At 40.3% G+C, this 14,047-nt stretch overlaps 1 protein-coding gene across 1 annotated transcript; it reads right to left on the bottom strand.

Moving 5' to 3' along the window:
- Nucleotides 1-129: 129 nt before the first annotated feature.
- Nucleotides 130-13,772, bottom strand: LOC120729963 (tyrosine-protein kinase CSK-like). The gene is made up of 13 exons (XM_040025997.1): nt 13,321-13,772; nt 6,854-6,953; nt 6,648-6,761; nt 6,441-6,553; nt 4,157-4,376; nt 3,273-3,366; nt 3,058-3,123; nt 2,545-2,644; nt 2,370-2,460; nt 2,212-2,285; nt 1,554-1,749; nt 1,356-1,442; nt 130-1,154 (listed from the first exon to the last, which is right to left on the bottom strand). Exons 2-13 carry the CDS (start codon nt 6,866-6,868, stop codon nt 969-971), a joined length of 1,356 nt encoding a protein of 451 aa, XP_039881931.1. The 5' UTR covers nt 6,869-6,953; nt 13,321-13,772; the 3' UTR covers nt 130-968.
- Between the last annotated feature and the right edge of the window lie 275 nt (nt 13,773-14,047).

Genomic DNA, 14,047 nt, shown 5'->3' with positions numbered 1-14,047 from the left:
ATAATGAGTATCTTCAAAAAGTCTTCAAATACATCCAGTGAAATAGAAAATAGCAATTTACAATTTAAAAACTGTTAAACTTTTAATATAATTTCAAAAGAATGTTAAAAAAAAATTATTCAGAAAATATTTTCAAAAAGTTTTTTTGGTTTGTTTGTTTTTTTATTGTTGAAAACGACAGTACAGTACAAGTATTAACATTCTCTGTTTCTCTTTCTCACAAAATCCTGATAGTTTGCTCAAATCCCAAAAAATTGTCTGATACAACATTTTAGGATGTCAGATGAAAAACCTTTTCCTTTTCGACTCACGGGAGGATGAAAACGTAGTCATAAAACATTTAATATCATACAAGAGAAAAAAGATAAAGTTGGATAATTATTATTCTTTCTTTGAAATTTTGTCCTTTAAGCAAAAAAAATCCAACATTCATGCAAAAATGGTGTACCTGATATCATTAGGAGAAAAATCCCCCCAAAAAGACAACGACGTATCAAAATTGCAATTCTACTATTGAAGCATCTTTCAGTTTTAAACAGATTCAGTCGGCTGAGTCAAATTAAGTTACTTTTTACAGGTTCGTGAAATTAAAAGGACACTACCATTACGTTAAGGATATTGATGTAAAGGACAAAAAAAGACGTGGAAGCACGTCAAGGCACTGGTTCTGAGGCAGCACTGTGTTCTAAGGACAGACTTGTTGATGACAGTTAATCATTCACTCTGGATAACAAAATGCAAGAAGACGAGACGAGACAAACCTGATGGCGCCACTCAACTAAGAAAGTCACTGCAGTCTGAACAACCTGATGTTTGCTAAAAAAGCACAATGAAAACAGTATTTGTTGTGAATTTTGCCAAATTGTACAGTCCTTGTGAGCTTTTTTCTTTTTTAAATTCCACAGTTATGGTCTCAGTGGTCAAAATGAAAAAAGAGGATCTATGTTGTGTCTGTTTTGTCAGATCCCTCATTGTCTTTTTCCCATCCCTTGGGTGATATGCTGAAGCCACTCTTTCAACATCTGAAAACTTGGTCGGGCGGCGGGATCCAGGTTCCAGCACTGTTTCATGATGTTATACACGACTTCAGGACAGCCGTCAGGACAGTCCATTTTGTAGCCTTTCTCCACTCGAGGCACTACATCCTTTAATGGCTACGGGAAAAAACAGATTTGTTTGTTGAACATTTTGGTCCTTTAAACCTAAGGCTATACTCACAACACATATATGGATGTTCAAGAGCGATCATAAAGTACTATCATTATTGATTTTGAATTTTAAAAATTCATTGTTTTCTTAATCCAAAGCTGTTATTCCAGCATATTTTTTATGCACAAAAACAAACTGATACTTACAATTCTCGGATAAGGAACTCGGCCAAAAGAGTAAATCTCCCACAGCAAAATACCGTAGCTCCAAACATCTGATTTGGTGGAAAATTTCTAATGACAAATAGAAAAAAAAGGATATTAAGAGTTTATTTCACTGTGCTTTGGATACACAAACTATGCACGGCAAAGCACACGGCTCAGAACAGCTCTAAAGCAGCGCACCTTTTCTCTCAGTGCTTCAGGTGCCGTCCACTTCACGGGGAGCTTAGCGGTATCCTGAGTGGAAGAGGCCTCCTTGGTCAAGCCAAAATCACTGACTTTAGCCATGTTGTCCTCTGACACGAGAACGTTTCGTGCGGCTAAGTCTCGGTGAACAAAGTTATTGGTCTCCAGATACGCCATGGCTTCACAGACGTCTCTGTGAAAGTAAAAGAAAAAGTAACAAACGCCGGGCTCAGGCGTGTTGAATCAACTTTTTGTCATGGCACGAAAATAAAAAAAATTTAAAAAATTAAATAAATGAAACTACTATAACTGATTTCTACCATTCAGTGGGAAGATAAAAGGGCCTTTTAAGATAATAAAATAACCCTTTTATCTGCTAATCGTGTTGTCTTTAAATATATGGGCTAAGTGGTCCTTTAAAGAATACCTGATAAAGATTTAAATTCGAATAAACATCAACCACAACTTTAACCTCTTATCTATAGACTCATGAGATATAATCTGCTCTTTGTGCTGCAAAATATACCCCTCTTTAGAGCTGAATTTCCTCCCTCTCTGATCACTAGCTATTGCAACACCGCTCTGCTAATACTAATATAGCATAAAATACAACAGAATAACTGCCGAAATTGTGGTTCGCTGCAGAAATACTCACAATGCAAAATGTAGGAGAGCTTCTCCACCAAGTACTGTCCGGCCTCTGGAACGTAAATAGTCAACCAAACAGCCCTAACAACAACAACAAAAGCATGTTATATGTTTTATACAGAGTATTCACCACGTCGGGAGATTATCAGCCACTCAGCCACTTACCTTTGCCATATACTCAGTAACTATAAAAAGACTTCCGTTCTCTTCCACAATCACTCCAAGCAGCTGTACCAGGTTATCGTGCCGTAGTTGCCTGATGAAGGGGACAAGCAGAGCCGTCAGTACGTGTCCATTTATGTTTCTAAAACGCGCCAGAACAAATGTTTAATTTCCTTACGTCATGACAGAAGCCTCTGCAATAAAGGCCTGCGCTGTGGCGTCGTTTTTGATGCACTTCACAGCTACTTTGGTCCCTCTGTAGTCTCCCACCATCACATCTGAATAATCACAAGCAATGAACTGATCAGTGAAGCCGCCTTTATACGACCCCAAACCAACAGTAAGACGGCAATGCGGCAAATGACATGTTCACAGCAATTAAATTTGAACAGTTTTCTAACTTTTATGTCGATTACAAGGAGAAGAACAGTCCATATATGAACCTCATGGCACAATCTTATGGTTTTCACAGTAATGAAATGAAATTTGGTGGTTCTGCGATGAGGAATATTTAATATTTGGGGCTTAAATGTCTTTTTAGGCAAAATCCTTTACACCCAAATGCAGCATATGATGCGTCACATCTTTATGTTGCTCTGATTTCTGTTTCATGCAAGAAATTAAGACTGGGCTTAAACTCACCATGGAGTTTAAGCTCATCTTAAGTAAACATGAACCCTAATCTACTTACCTCCAAATTCTCCTTTTCCAATAACCTGCTGCAGCTTGAGGTCTTTTCTGCTCAACGACCAGCCACCTGTTCATCATTGAAAGTAGAAACAGAATTCAGCTGAGACGCAAACAAGCTTTTGATCATCAAGAACAATAAATAAAAGAAAAATGAAAATAATAATAAAAATCCACAATGTCCCTGCTGTACAAGTTACAAAGAACCGGCAAGCTTACTCCTGGAAAATTCATCCTGCGCAGCCACCGTCCCTTCCTCCAGCTTTGGCTTGATTAGTTTGGTGCAGAGGCCATCAGCATCTTTGGTGTAGTGCTACATAGAATAAGAGATAAAATACAGTGCACATGGCCTCATAAGAGCAAAGGAACTTTTACCATGACAGAAACTATCAGAACCACATTCAGAGCTTCAAAGCAGTTTTAGTATTTTGGAAAGAAAATTCCCCCTTCATTTATTTGCAGAAAAAAGCTCAAACCAATTTGAATAGCAACTTTCACTCTGCATCATCTTTTAGAGGATTGGTTTAGAGCACCTAATGAGTACAGCTGTGGGTTTCGCTACTTATCTTTGTCCTTCTTATATTGCTTGTGGGTGCTGTAGCTGTATTTTAAAAGAAACTGAAGCTTGAAGTTCAAACCTTCGTGAACTTCTGTAAAAAAACACGAGTAAAACTCATTGAATAGTCTATACCTGTGACCAACAGAGGGCTGCCTGGTCAAATACGGTCAAAACCACATGCAATGGTTGACTGAAAAGCTTCAGTTGGCCAGAACTTACACACACAAATCTACTTTACTGTGCAGAATAAATAGTATGTTGCTGTTCAAAATAAGCATTTCACACAGGAAAAGCAGTCATTTTGAGAGTAAAGACCTAGTATCTGTTTGAGGTTAGAACTCTGAACCTCAGCATACTGTTCACTTCCTCTTTGATACTTCCTGTTCATTATATGTTCCAGGAACTGCACAGACTCTCTGAACTAGCACAGTAACATGGGGAGGCTAAAACATGCTTACAGTAGACTGATGCTCAATATAGCCTCCTAGAAAATATCAGAAACACTTTGTTTTATTTAGAAATCAAAGCCCAATTTGCGCCTTACCTCTACAAGCTGCATGAGGTTTTCAAAATAGGCCTCTTCATCGATGGTGAGCTTGCCGTTGAGGTAGATGATGCGATAGTGCTCCACCTTACCGTCGCAGCTCACACACAGAGTGTAGTCGCCAGGGAAGTTAGTGCTTTCCCGCACCAAGAACAGGCCTGTCTCAGGGGGGTTAAGCAACCGCTCCGCCTGATCCCGAGTTATCTTGCCATGAAACCATCTGGTGGAAGAGGTAGCCAGAAATCAGTACACCGACAAAACCAACAGATCAGCCCAGCAACTCCAAATTCACATCAGCTGTATGTACACGTGACATATCCAATAACAACATATAGACTGTGCCTGCATCCATTCTACTGTCTGCATCAATCATTAACAAACATTATTAGTTAAATGTCTTCCTCCTATTTTACCCACTTGGATCCAGTCATTCTTAAACTGGGTCTTTTAAAGCCTTAGATGGTTTGATTGTGCATTTCATTTTACGCTTGACTTTTTTTTAGTTGTTACACTGTCACGTTCCTTCTTTTTACAAACATATATATTGTAAGTAAATATATATATTTTGTGCATTTGGGAGAAAACAACTGTAACCTTGATGTTTCACTTTCTGTTACTGTTCATACGCTCTATTTTCCATTTAAAGCCACGGCACCAGTGTCTGCTGAACAGATTACATTTATTATTTTTTAAAAAAAAATGTATTTGGGTATTGTGGTTTTCAGTGTAGCCGCTATATTAAGAGTCGGGATTATAAATAACCACATTCAGTAAACTAACTGGTTCTCGCAGCACGTTCTTACACGCTAAAAACTGCCTTAAAATTTGGCTGGTTCATCAAAGGGAAGTTACACTAGCAGGGCCTTAATATCAAAGTTTCTTTCTCTCATGCTGACAGGTGTGTTTTGCTTATAGGTTTGTAGCTTCCTGGTACTGGCTGAGTGTTCTGTGGTCTGTGTACGCATGTATGCATTTGCTAGATGAAGGTCAAAACAAAAATATTCATTCTAAGAGTGCTGAAGCGGATTTTTTTTTCAACAACTCAAGCTGAAAGTAATTTTTTTTATAGCTACTGTACCTATTTGTCCATTTTCCCACGTTCCTCACTATTAGAAATAATGCTTAGAGCTGTTAATCAGACAACACGTGCAAAGACAGGAAAAGCTAAATCGGCCTTCCTAACACAAAATAAAGGGATATTTGTGGCTGATTATTGCTTTAGTCTTTGAAAAATTTTCATCTTTCCGCGTTTAATCAACCTCACAGTGTTATCACAAACCTTAAATGGGGCTTTAATGCAAATTAAACAACTACTGCCTTCATCATCCAGATATATAGATTAGGGTGATTTGCATATCCACTGCAACCAGTTATACAACAGAGGCTGTCACATATTTAAATGTGGTTTTTGGAATGTACAGCGTATGCATTTGCACTTGGCTCCATACGAAAGTTACATTTAAATATCACACAATAAAGCTTGTTGGAAAGCTTTTCTTTACAGACACAGAAGCAGTTTCCCTCCGAGCTGAAAGGAAAGTATCGTTATAAAGTTTTCCTTTCAGTTCTGTATTACGGGTTCTCATCTTAGCTCGTAATACAGAACTTTTTGAGGTCAAGATCCCCTTTTATCAGTGTAAGCTCATATTCATTACTGGTAATATTTACTGAGAACTGCACATTATGTGAGAGTTGGTTTTCTTTTACTCATTTCCATTTCCAAGAGAAGGCATTTTTTTAAAGCAACTATGAATGAGATATCACATGTCTGAAAGCATACATTTATAGATAGCAACTGATGAGTTAAGCTCAATCCTAGGCACCTTATGCTAAAGGAAAATTATTATCTTATTTGGTTTCTGGTACAGTTCGATTTGCATTAAAGTTTATCAGCAAGTGCGCTCTAAATAAAGCTGGCATTCATTCATATGCACATGCCTGCAGCAGCAAACCCATGACGGGGACAAGTGGGGAGATTTTTTAGATTACTTCAGTCTGAAATAGAAAAGAAACAACAGGAAACTGTGCAGAGTTCATGCAAACCTGAGGTGGAAGCAGACAGACGTGCACTGCAATTACAACACAGCCCGACCAAACTGTGGTCTCCATTCACACAACTACTGTGCAATTGCCACGACAAATAGGCCATCAGCCTTCTGCAACCACACAGCCATGGAAGAGGGCAAAGTCAAGCTATTTTAAACACTGCTAAAAACGCCGCACAAAGATGGTGCTGCGGCAAGAGATACAGACAACCGATGCTCATGAGAATCTATATACTTACGGCATTAGACTCAGCTTTCCCCCACTTTTCACACCTTCTCTTTTCTGGACATAGTTGGCTGGGATCGTTCCCTCGCGGCCTGCAGAATTTTTAGCCTTGTACCAGTTTGGATCCTGAAATGCAAAAAGTTTACTGAGCGGCGCCGCATGGCATCAAACACAGAGCTGTGTCTTCATAGAAACGCAGACAACAAAAAAGAAATGTTACCTTTGTGACAACAATGATAGTCAACACGTCTCCTTTGTTAAAGGGCAGGTCCTGCTCTGTTGTGCCTTTGAAGTTATACCTGGCCACACACTCTGTGCCCTGCGGCCATGGGTTCTATAAAAGCGAGGGACGGTCACTGTTTCAGTAAAAATCCGTATTTTTTCATTTGTGCTTGCAATTTTTGTCACACACCACCTGGACCTTACCTGGACCTCTGTCATGGTGAGGCGGTTCGATCCTCTCACAGGTGAGGTTTGCTAGCTCCTACCATTAGAGCTGGTAAACACACACACGCGCACGCAGTACCTGTGAAAGCGAGCAGAAGAGTAACTAGGATGTCCCCCTGTTTACTGATACTGACCCGACCGCAAGCAAATTCTCAGGAAGATAATGAATTTGTGGTTTCGCTGTACGGGGGCACATGGTAATTCGAAGCAAGCAGATGAGCCATTATCACAGCACACTGGAGTAACGTCAGATCACACAGTGTCGGTAAAAATAACTCGCTCAGACAGAAAGCAGAACTAACAGGTTTTCTTTTTTTAAACACACTTTCACAACTAGTGCATAATGTTTCCATGACGGAGGAAAACAGTGCCAACATAAAGAAGCTCTTTCACTGTAGAATATTTCATACAAAGTAAGAAATGCACTCTGACATGCTAAAGTAAGAGATAAAGAGACCAAAATGCAACCTACTCCCTACTTTGTATTTCATGTGAAAACCTAGCTCGGTCTGACCTACAATAAGGCACACACTGGTTCTCCATCTTAAACTCAATGACTGGGCCTTGTAGGAATCAAGATAGCTCTCTTCCAACCCTGGAATGCAAACTTGTGGTGAGATCTGACCAGGCCCCAGGGACTCATCCAGCCCAGCATTACTTTATGTCAATAAAACAGCCACTGTGACACTAACCTTAGGCCTGAGTAACCCCGGGGCCTGTGTTTCCATGATACACACACACATAAACACACAACCAATCAGAGCAAAGACATCATAGTTAAATGATGACCTACAGATTAAGTCATGCTCCACATCCTCCCTCTCTCTTTCCCCCCAAACCCTACTTCCTCTCTTGCTCTATCAGTTCCCAGGAAGAGGTGGCAGGGCTCAAATGGTCAGAGCTCAGGGAAAATCCTGGCTCTGATAAACTGTCACTTTACATGAGGTCACATCCTTTGACATGTCCACTGCAGTGCAGTCAACTTCCTGTACGACATCCCAAATTCTGTACACACCAACTTTAGGGTGGGTTGCTTAGAAACGCGATAAATGAAAAAGATCCTCTTCTCTTATAACGCTTCTTCCATCTGGTGTGTTTTTCTGTTTAAATAAATAGCCCGCCATTTCTCACACAAGCGTGTGTCTAAAAACTATCACGAGACTGTCATCACACCGCACCATGGGGATGTGATGGATGTGGTCCCTTATGGAGTGGTGCAGCTGTCTCCTGTATCAAGGGACAAAACTATCTGGACACATTTCCCACACCCTTAAGAACAGCCCCACTCTGCTCACCCCAACCCAGCTCTACTATGTGCAGACAGTCAAAGAAAGGCAAAGATAACCGAGCTGCTGTGGGCCAGTTATTCTTGTGTAGATGTGTTTGTGTGCAGCTGTGGTGTGTGTGTGTGTGTGTTTCTTTTTTATCTTTACAAAGACTTTAAAGACAAACAAATTATTGACACACACCAAAATGCAAAACTGTGGTGAGAAAAAAATTCTGTCTGTTCATATGGAAAAATAAGAGAGAAGTCAGAAAAACATGTGATATTTTTAGCCGTGCTGTTGGTGTGGCTATAAAGATCTCACTTTAGGTCTGTGGGTCAGCACATCACAGATCTTGACTTGAATGCTTGAACTAACTATTACAAGTGTTGCTGTGAAAATTTGTGTGTGCATTCACAGGGGCTTCGAGATGACTTCTATACTCTTTGGGCATTTCATCAATTTCCCATGAGCGCAACCTTCTGGTAAGCAAATTCATCAACCTGTTAATGACAAAAGCGCCACATAAACCAACGACAGTACCATCACCCACAGCTTCATGTGGTTTATTCATCATTATTAAATTATTAATTATTAAATAAAATCAAAACTGTAGCAACGACACAATTTTAACCCAACTCGAGCAATCTGGTAATGACCCATGCTTTTACCTTATGTTGCATGATCCTATGCTCCCCAAACAAATCTCATGCCAAATAAGAACAAACCTCAAAGTCCCTGCTTTATTATTAAAAGAAAACAAGCTTTTTACCACCTAAAACTACATTTAGTAAGCTATTGTTTCTGCATCGTTTATTTTGAAAATATTTTGTCTTATTCTATAATAAGTTTTCAGTATCTTTTAATCTAAATATATACCTATTTTACATTACTATTATTACATTTTAACTGTGATAACAAAGGAAATCCCCATCTGTAGGATAAATAAAGGAAACGTTATCTCATCTTAGGACAAAGTGTGAACATCGGGCATTTCCCAAATTTAGACCACCAACACTGGCCAAGAGACATCACAGAGAGTCCAAAAGACAGCGTGTGTTAGCTGCCGATTATAAATGAAACAATGTAACCTAGTCCAATTTTAACAAAGAAAAAGAGAGAGAGAATGTAAAGTTGTGTGTTTGTTGTGTCAGGATGTTCAGTATGGAGATCCCAAAAGTGAGGGAGTTGCAAGCACTCTGTTCACTATGATTCAGTTATTATGAAATGTACTTTCTCTGCATTTTATTTTCAGTTAAGCTGTAAAAAAATCACAATTTTATAGTCACATGGTTTTTTATAAAGTGACTGTCTGCACATTGAGGCCACTTAACTCCTATTGTGGCCACTGGGACATTTTTACTTATGTTAGTAAAAGTCAGAGCTGTTGTTTAATATTAAATAGGTTTTTTTGTGAATACATTCAAAGCCAATCCCTACCTGCAGAAGGGAATAATACATTAATATTGTGCATATCATAACTATCATGACCTCTCTAACTAAAGGATAAGCTTACCTAGATTAATAAAGTTGACTATTTTTTCAGAAAAGTCTGGTGGTAGACCATCTGTCCATACAGCTGTACCCCATTCAATTTAGGATCTATTTCACTACGACCCCAAAATGAAAAGCCGCTGATGTAATACAGGGAACGTCGGGTGTTCGCCAAAGTCGACAATGTTGGTGTACTGTAGGCTGCGACTGTTGGAATAAACTTTTATGACAATGTATCAAATACTTGATGTCACACAGTCCAAACCAAGAGTATGTGGACAGTTACAGGATTTTCATATTTTGGCTCTGTGCTTCAGCACATTTGATTTTAAATCCAATATTGGACCTGCTAATTCAATTTTTTTCCACTTTTCATCATCAAGCAAGGTAACAATCCTAAATATAAAACCAGATTATCTAAAGGATTGACTGGCCAGGATGATCACCTGATCCCAGGCTGACTGTACTGCATTTTAGGTGTTGAAGACAAGATTAAAGGCAGATAGACACCATACAAGAGATGAAAGTAGCTGGAAGGTTATCGCTAAGCCTCAAAGTATTTTCCCCCCAAAATTGAAATGCATCGTCTTCATATGTATCAGTTATTCCTAAACACTGAATATTTGGGCGCTGTTAAAAGTAGTTTTTTTTTTTCACTACAGATTTAAATGGTGGTTTCCAAATCAGCATTTCCAGATCCACAAGGTTATTTTGTGACTGAAACACATCAAAAGTACAATCATCTGAGTTTTACCTCGAAGCAGGACATTATGCTGACGATGCTCTGAAAGCCACCAGAAGTTGTGGACTGCAACAGAATATGTGTGAGGGAAACCCTTTGTAAAGAGTCTCGTCAAAAGAAGAATGTATCAACGGGGTCAGCAGCTTTTTCCCCCTTTTTTCATATTAATCTCTTCTGGGACGCTGAATGCTTCCCAGCAGCAGGCCACCAGCAGCTGAGTGAACGGGACAGAGCTCATTCTGCCACAGACTCCCACTGCCATTTCCACCAAGCTCTGCATGGAGCCACAGCTTGCTTTTTTTCAGGAAGCAGCAAAGGATCTCATTGTGAGTGAGTCAAATTTCTGCTGACCCCAGTCTCATTAGATCCAACATCATCATCAATGCATCCACTGAGCAGTTTTAAGGGCAGCGATGTGACTTGATCTTTAAATTTTGCTCACTGTTCCGTTTTGTGTTTACTGCTCTACATTAATTGTAGACATAAATCTCATAATTGTGCACATACACAGATATGAGTTGAATGAAGGGAGGCGATGGACAACATTCATTCCTAAAAGTAAAAGGAAGCCACAGTCGATTAGTTTAATCATAAAGAGTGACTAATAAATAGTGTTGGACTGTATAACTGCAAAATAAGCTCATACAGCTCTTACATGGTATAATATCGCATGTTCTTGCAGTTTAAAACAATCCTGTTGTCCAAATCAAACCACTGATCAACACTTGTCTCTTGTGCCTTCTTGTGCAAGTCAGTTGCAGTCTTTACTGAACTAATCAGCGGCAGCCTGACTGCACAGAGCAAGACAGGACAAGAATGTAAAAACATCTTCTTTGACCTAAAATCTGCCACGCCCTCATTTACTCACAGACAATAACCGAGGTGAAAATGTCGATTGTGCACGGTGGGAGGCTGGATTAGCTAATTGTTTATTCCCCAGAGCTATCAGAAATGACTCCCTCTTCTTTTAGTCACACATCGAAGACCATGAGATCATAAAATGAGACTGTGGCTCAGGTAGAGTGGGTCTTTGTGTATAAATGGGATGGATCCTGAACCCCCTGTAATAATAGAAAATGCGATGCAGGAAAAAGTATTAAAAACACATGAACGTGGCTTGTATGTAAAGTGTAGAAAAGCACCGCTCAAATTCAAATTATTTAAAGCATTAAAGCCTGTTGATGCCATAATGATACATCATACAGCGTTTAATTCTTAAGATTTTGCAGGATCGTAAAAATGTGTTGTTAACATTAACCTAGTGGTTCATCTCAGTAAATCATCTGATTGATTCTTTTACTAAAGGCTCCTATCGTTTCTCTAAGTGCAGCAGAGGGCCAGCACTCCAGCCTCATGATGCTCTTCAGTTGCTTTGATACTACTGTCCTGTTAGCAACACTGTAACAGCAGCAGGCAGCAGAGAGAGAAATAAACACTTGACTTTTGTCAACATCCACTGAGCTGCCACCTGGCTGGCACACAGACAGACACATCCAGTGAACAGTAATGAGCGCAAAGAGAAGGCTGGTGGGGGTCTATAACAACAGCCAGCAGATGTTCCTGAGAAGGAAGTCACCTCTGCCTTTAGGGGCAGCAGCTGGACTGTGGTGCTTTTGCACAGCTGACTGAAACAAACGTCTGTAGGATCTGAGAGAGGAAGTGCGAGTCCAGTGGTTGGACCCGAAACACAGACCATCACTGTATCACTTTTAATAGCTCAGAGTTTTTCCTGTGACGCTTGAGGGGGGGTTTAAAAACTAGGTGTGTACTTGAAATAGTATCCAATTTATCATAAACAAACACAAAAGCTAAACTGAGAAACAAGGTTGTTTTCAGCGTAGCAGGAAGAAGGATAAGCGATTGTTAATCAGGGGCAATCCCCTACATTTTGGCCCGCCAGCCATTCTAGTGAACTTTGCATTTTATTGCCATCCAAAGTTCGCATGACGTACCAAACCTCTTCACGCTGGAGAACGTTTGGTCATGTTGACTTCACCAAGGAAACACGGCATCAAAAACACCATATAAGTCGAAACTGCCGTGCCTGAACAGCGAATGGACCTTTCCTCGCTGTGGCGCGATCACATGCAGGCTGTCTTATGGGTGCTGTGTGCACAGCGCAGAGTGAAGTGCAGTGCAAGGCTGCTGCTGCTCATGCAGCCAGGCGTGACACATTATAGTGCAGCAGCAAAGCTTTGCTGCGGTTTTACGAACTTCTCTCCATCCTGTCTCAACAGCTTAATCTTTCTTTACAGTTTATCGTACTCTAAAAGAAGAATCTTTGCTGGTCAGGAGATACGTTGCTGCACCAGCGCACACTTCACACTTTGTCCGAAAAGGAGGGAAGTCCCGTTTCAGCGAAAAGGGCATCACCCAGAAAACACACCCGAGAGATGCTCCGCTCAGCTAGATCTCTGATAGCGGAAATGTTGTTTTCTGACGTGCATTAATCGCTTTTTGCCATTTTCTGACGGGTGCAGCCTACCCGACGAACATTTAACAGCGCCGCTCTGCAACTTGTAGCATGCACGTGCACGTGAGAGTGCGCCCAGCGTTAACAAAACTTCAAAAAGCTGTCAAAGATCCCAAAGTCCGTGACAGTGGGAATGAATGCTGCTCTCCAGCTCGAGAAAGCAGATTATTACTAGTCACCCAACATGTTATAACACAGCAATGTGGACAGCTGTGCGCTGCAGCTTCTTCTTCACCCCAGGAAGTCAGAGGAAGTGGTAGAAGTTTGAAGGAGGAGGATGTTAGTAGGGCCACGTCTATAATCAACTTACTTAAAAAAGACTTTTTCACTGTGATGTTTGAATAAACTATCCATGCCCGTTCGACATCCTAACATTTATCTCCGCCAGAGCTGTCAGTCATTGCATCTACTTTAAAATAAACAGCACATTTTAAAATTTAAAGGCAGCTCTGTCTCAAACTTGAAATCTTACCTGTTTGCAGGTAAAAGCAGCCGATTTGAAGCGCTTACAGGTGATTCCGCACGTTTGTTTTTCCTTCTACAGGAGAGCACAGTTTGCCATTCACGCAATAAATAACCGACAGTCGATGCTGAAGCGCAAAACACATCCAGTCCTGATGAGGAAGAAGTGAAAACTGTCTCAGGTGATCAGAAAACTTGAACGGCACCAAACGAAACTCGACTAAAAAACAATAGACAGCGGCGTTGATGCGTCTCCAGTCAAGACTATTTACAAAACAGACCTATAAATGAAAAAAGACAGCAAAACAAAGTAAACTTCCACAGATGTATCGCCTTTTTTGTGTCGTCCTTCCGTTTAGAGGGAGAAATAAAAACTCCCGCCACGGCGATAAGTATTACTCAGTAAAATCGCGGTGAGTAATTAAAAAGGATTAAACTTAATTTGAGTCAAGTTCGCTCTGCGCTACTCCTTTTCCCCGTCACATTCAAGTTTTTTTTTTTTTGGCCCCACCTTGATTTTGCGCATGCGCGTTGCTGACAACTAAAAATAAGTCCCCACAGGATATGTCTCAGTCAATTCGGTGAAGGAATTTGATCATCGATGAGGCAATAATAACAAGAAACAAAGATGCAGGGACAGCGTGGGTGCAGCTGTTTTCATTTAATTGGTTCAACCTGCAGATGTGACATATTAAGACTGAGCAGCACTTTGCACATGAGGCTTCAAAGGGAACTCA

This window comes from Simochromis diagramma, unplaced genomic scaffold, assembly GCF_900408965.1.
Source record: "Simochromis diagramma unplaced genomic scaffold, fSimDia1.1 OVJJ01000293.1, whole genome shotgun sequence".
NCBI classification, from domain to species: domain Eukaryota; kingdom Metazoa; phylum Chordata; class Actinopteri; order Cichliformes; family Cichlidae; genus Simochromis; species Simochromis diagramma.
The sequence above is the reverse complement of the archived record's forward strand: the minus strand, read 5'-3'. Positions and strand labels throughout refer to the sequence as shown.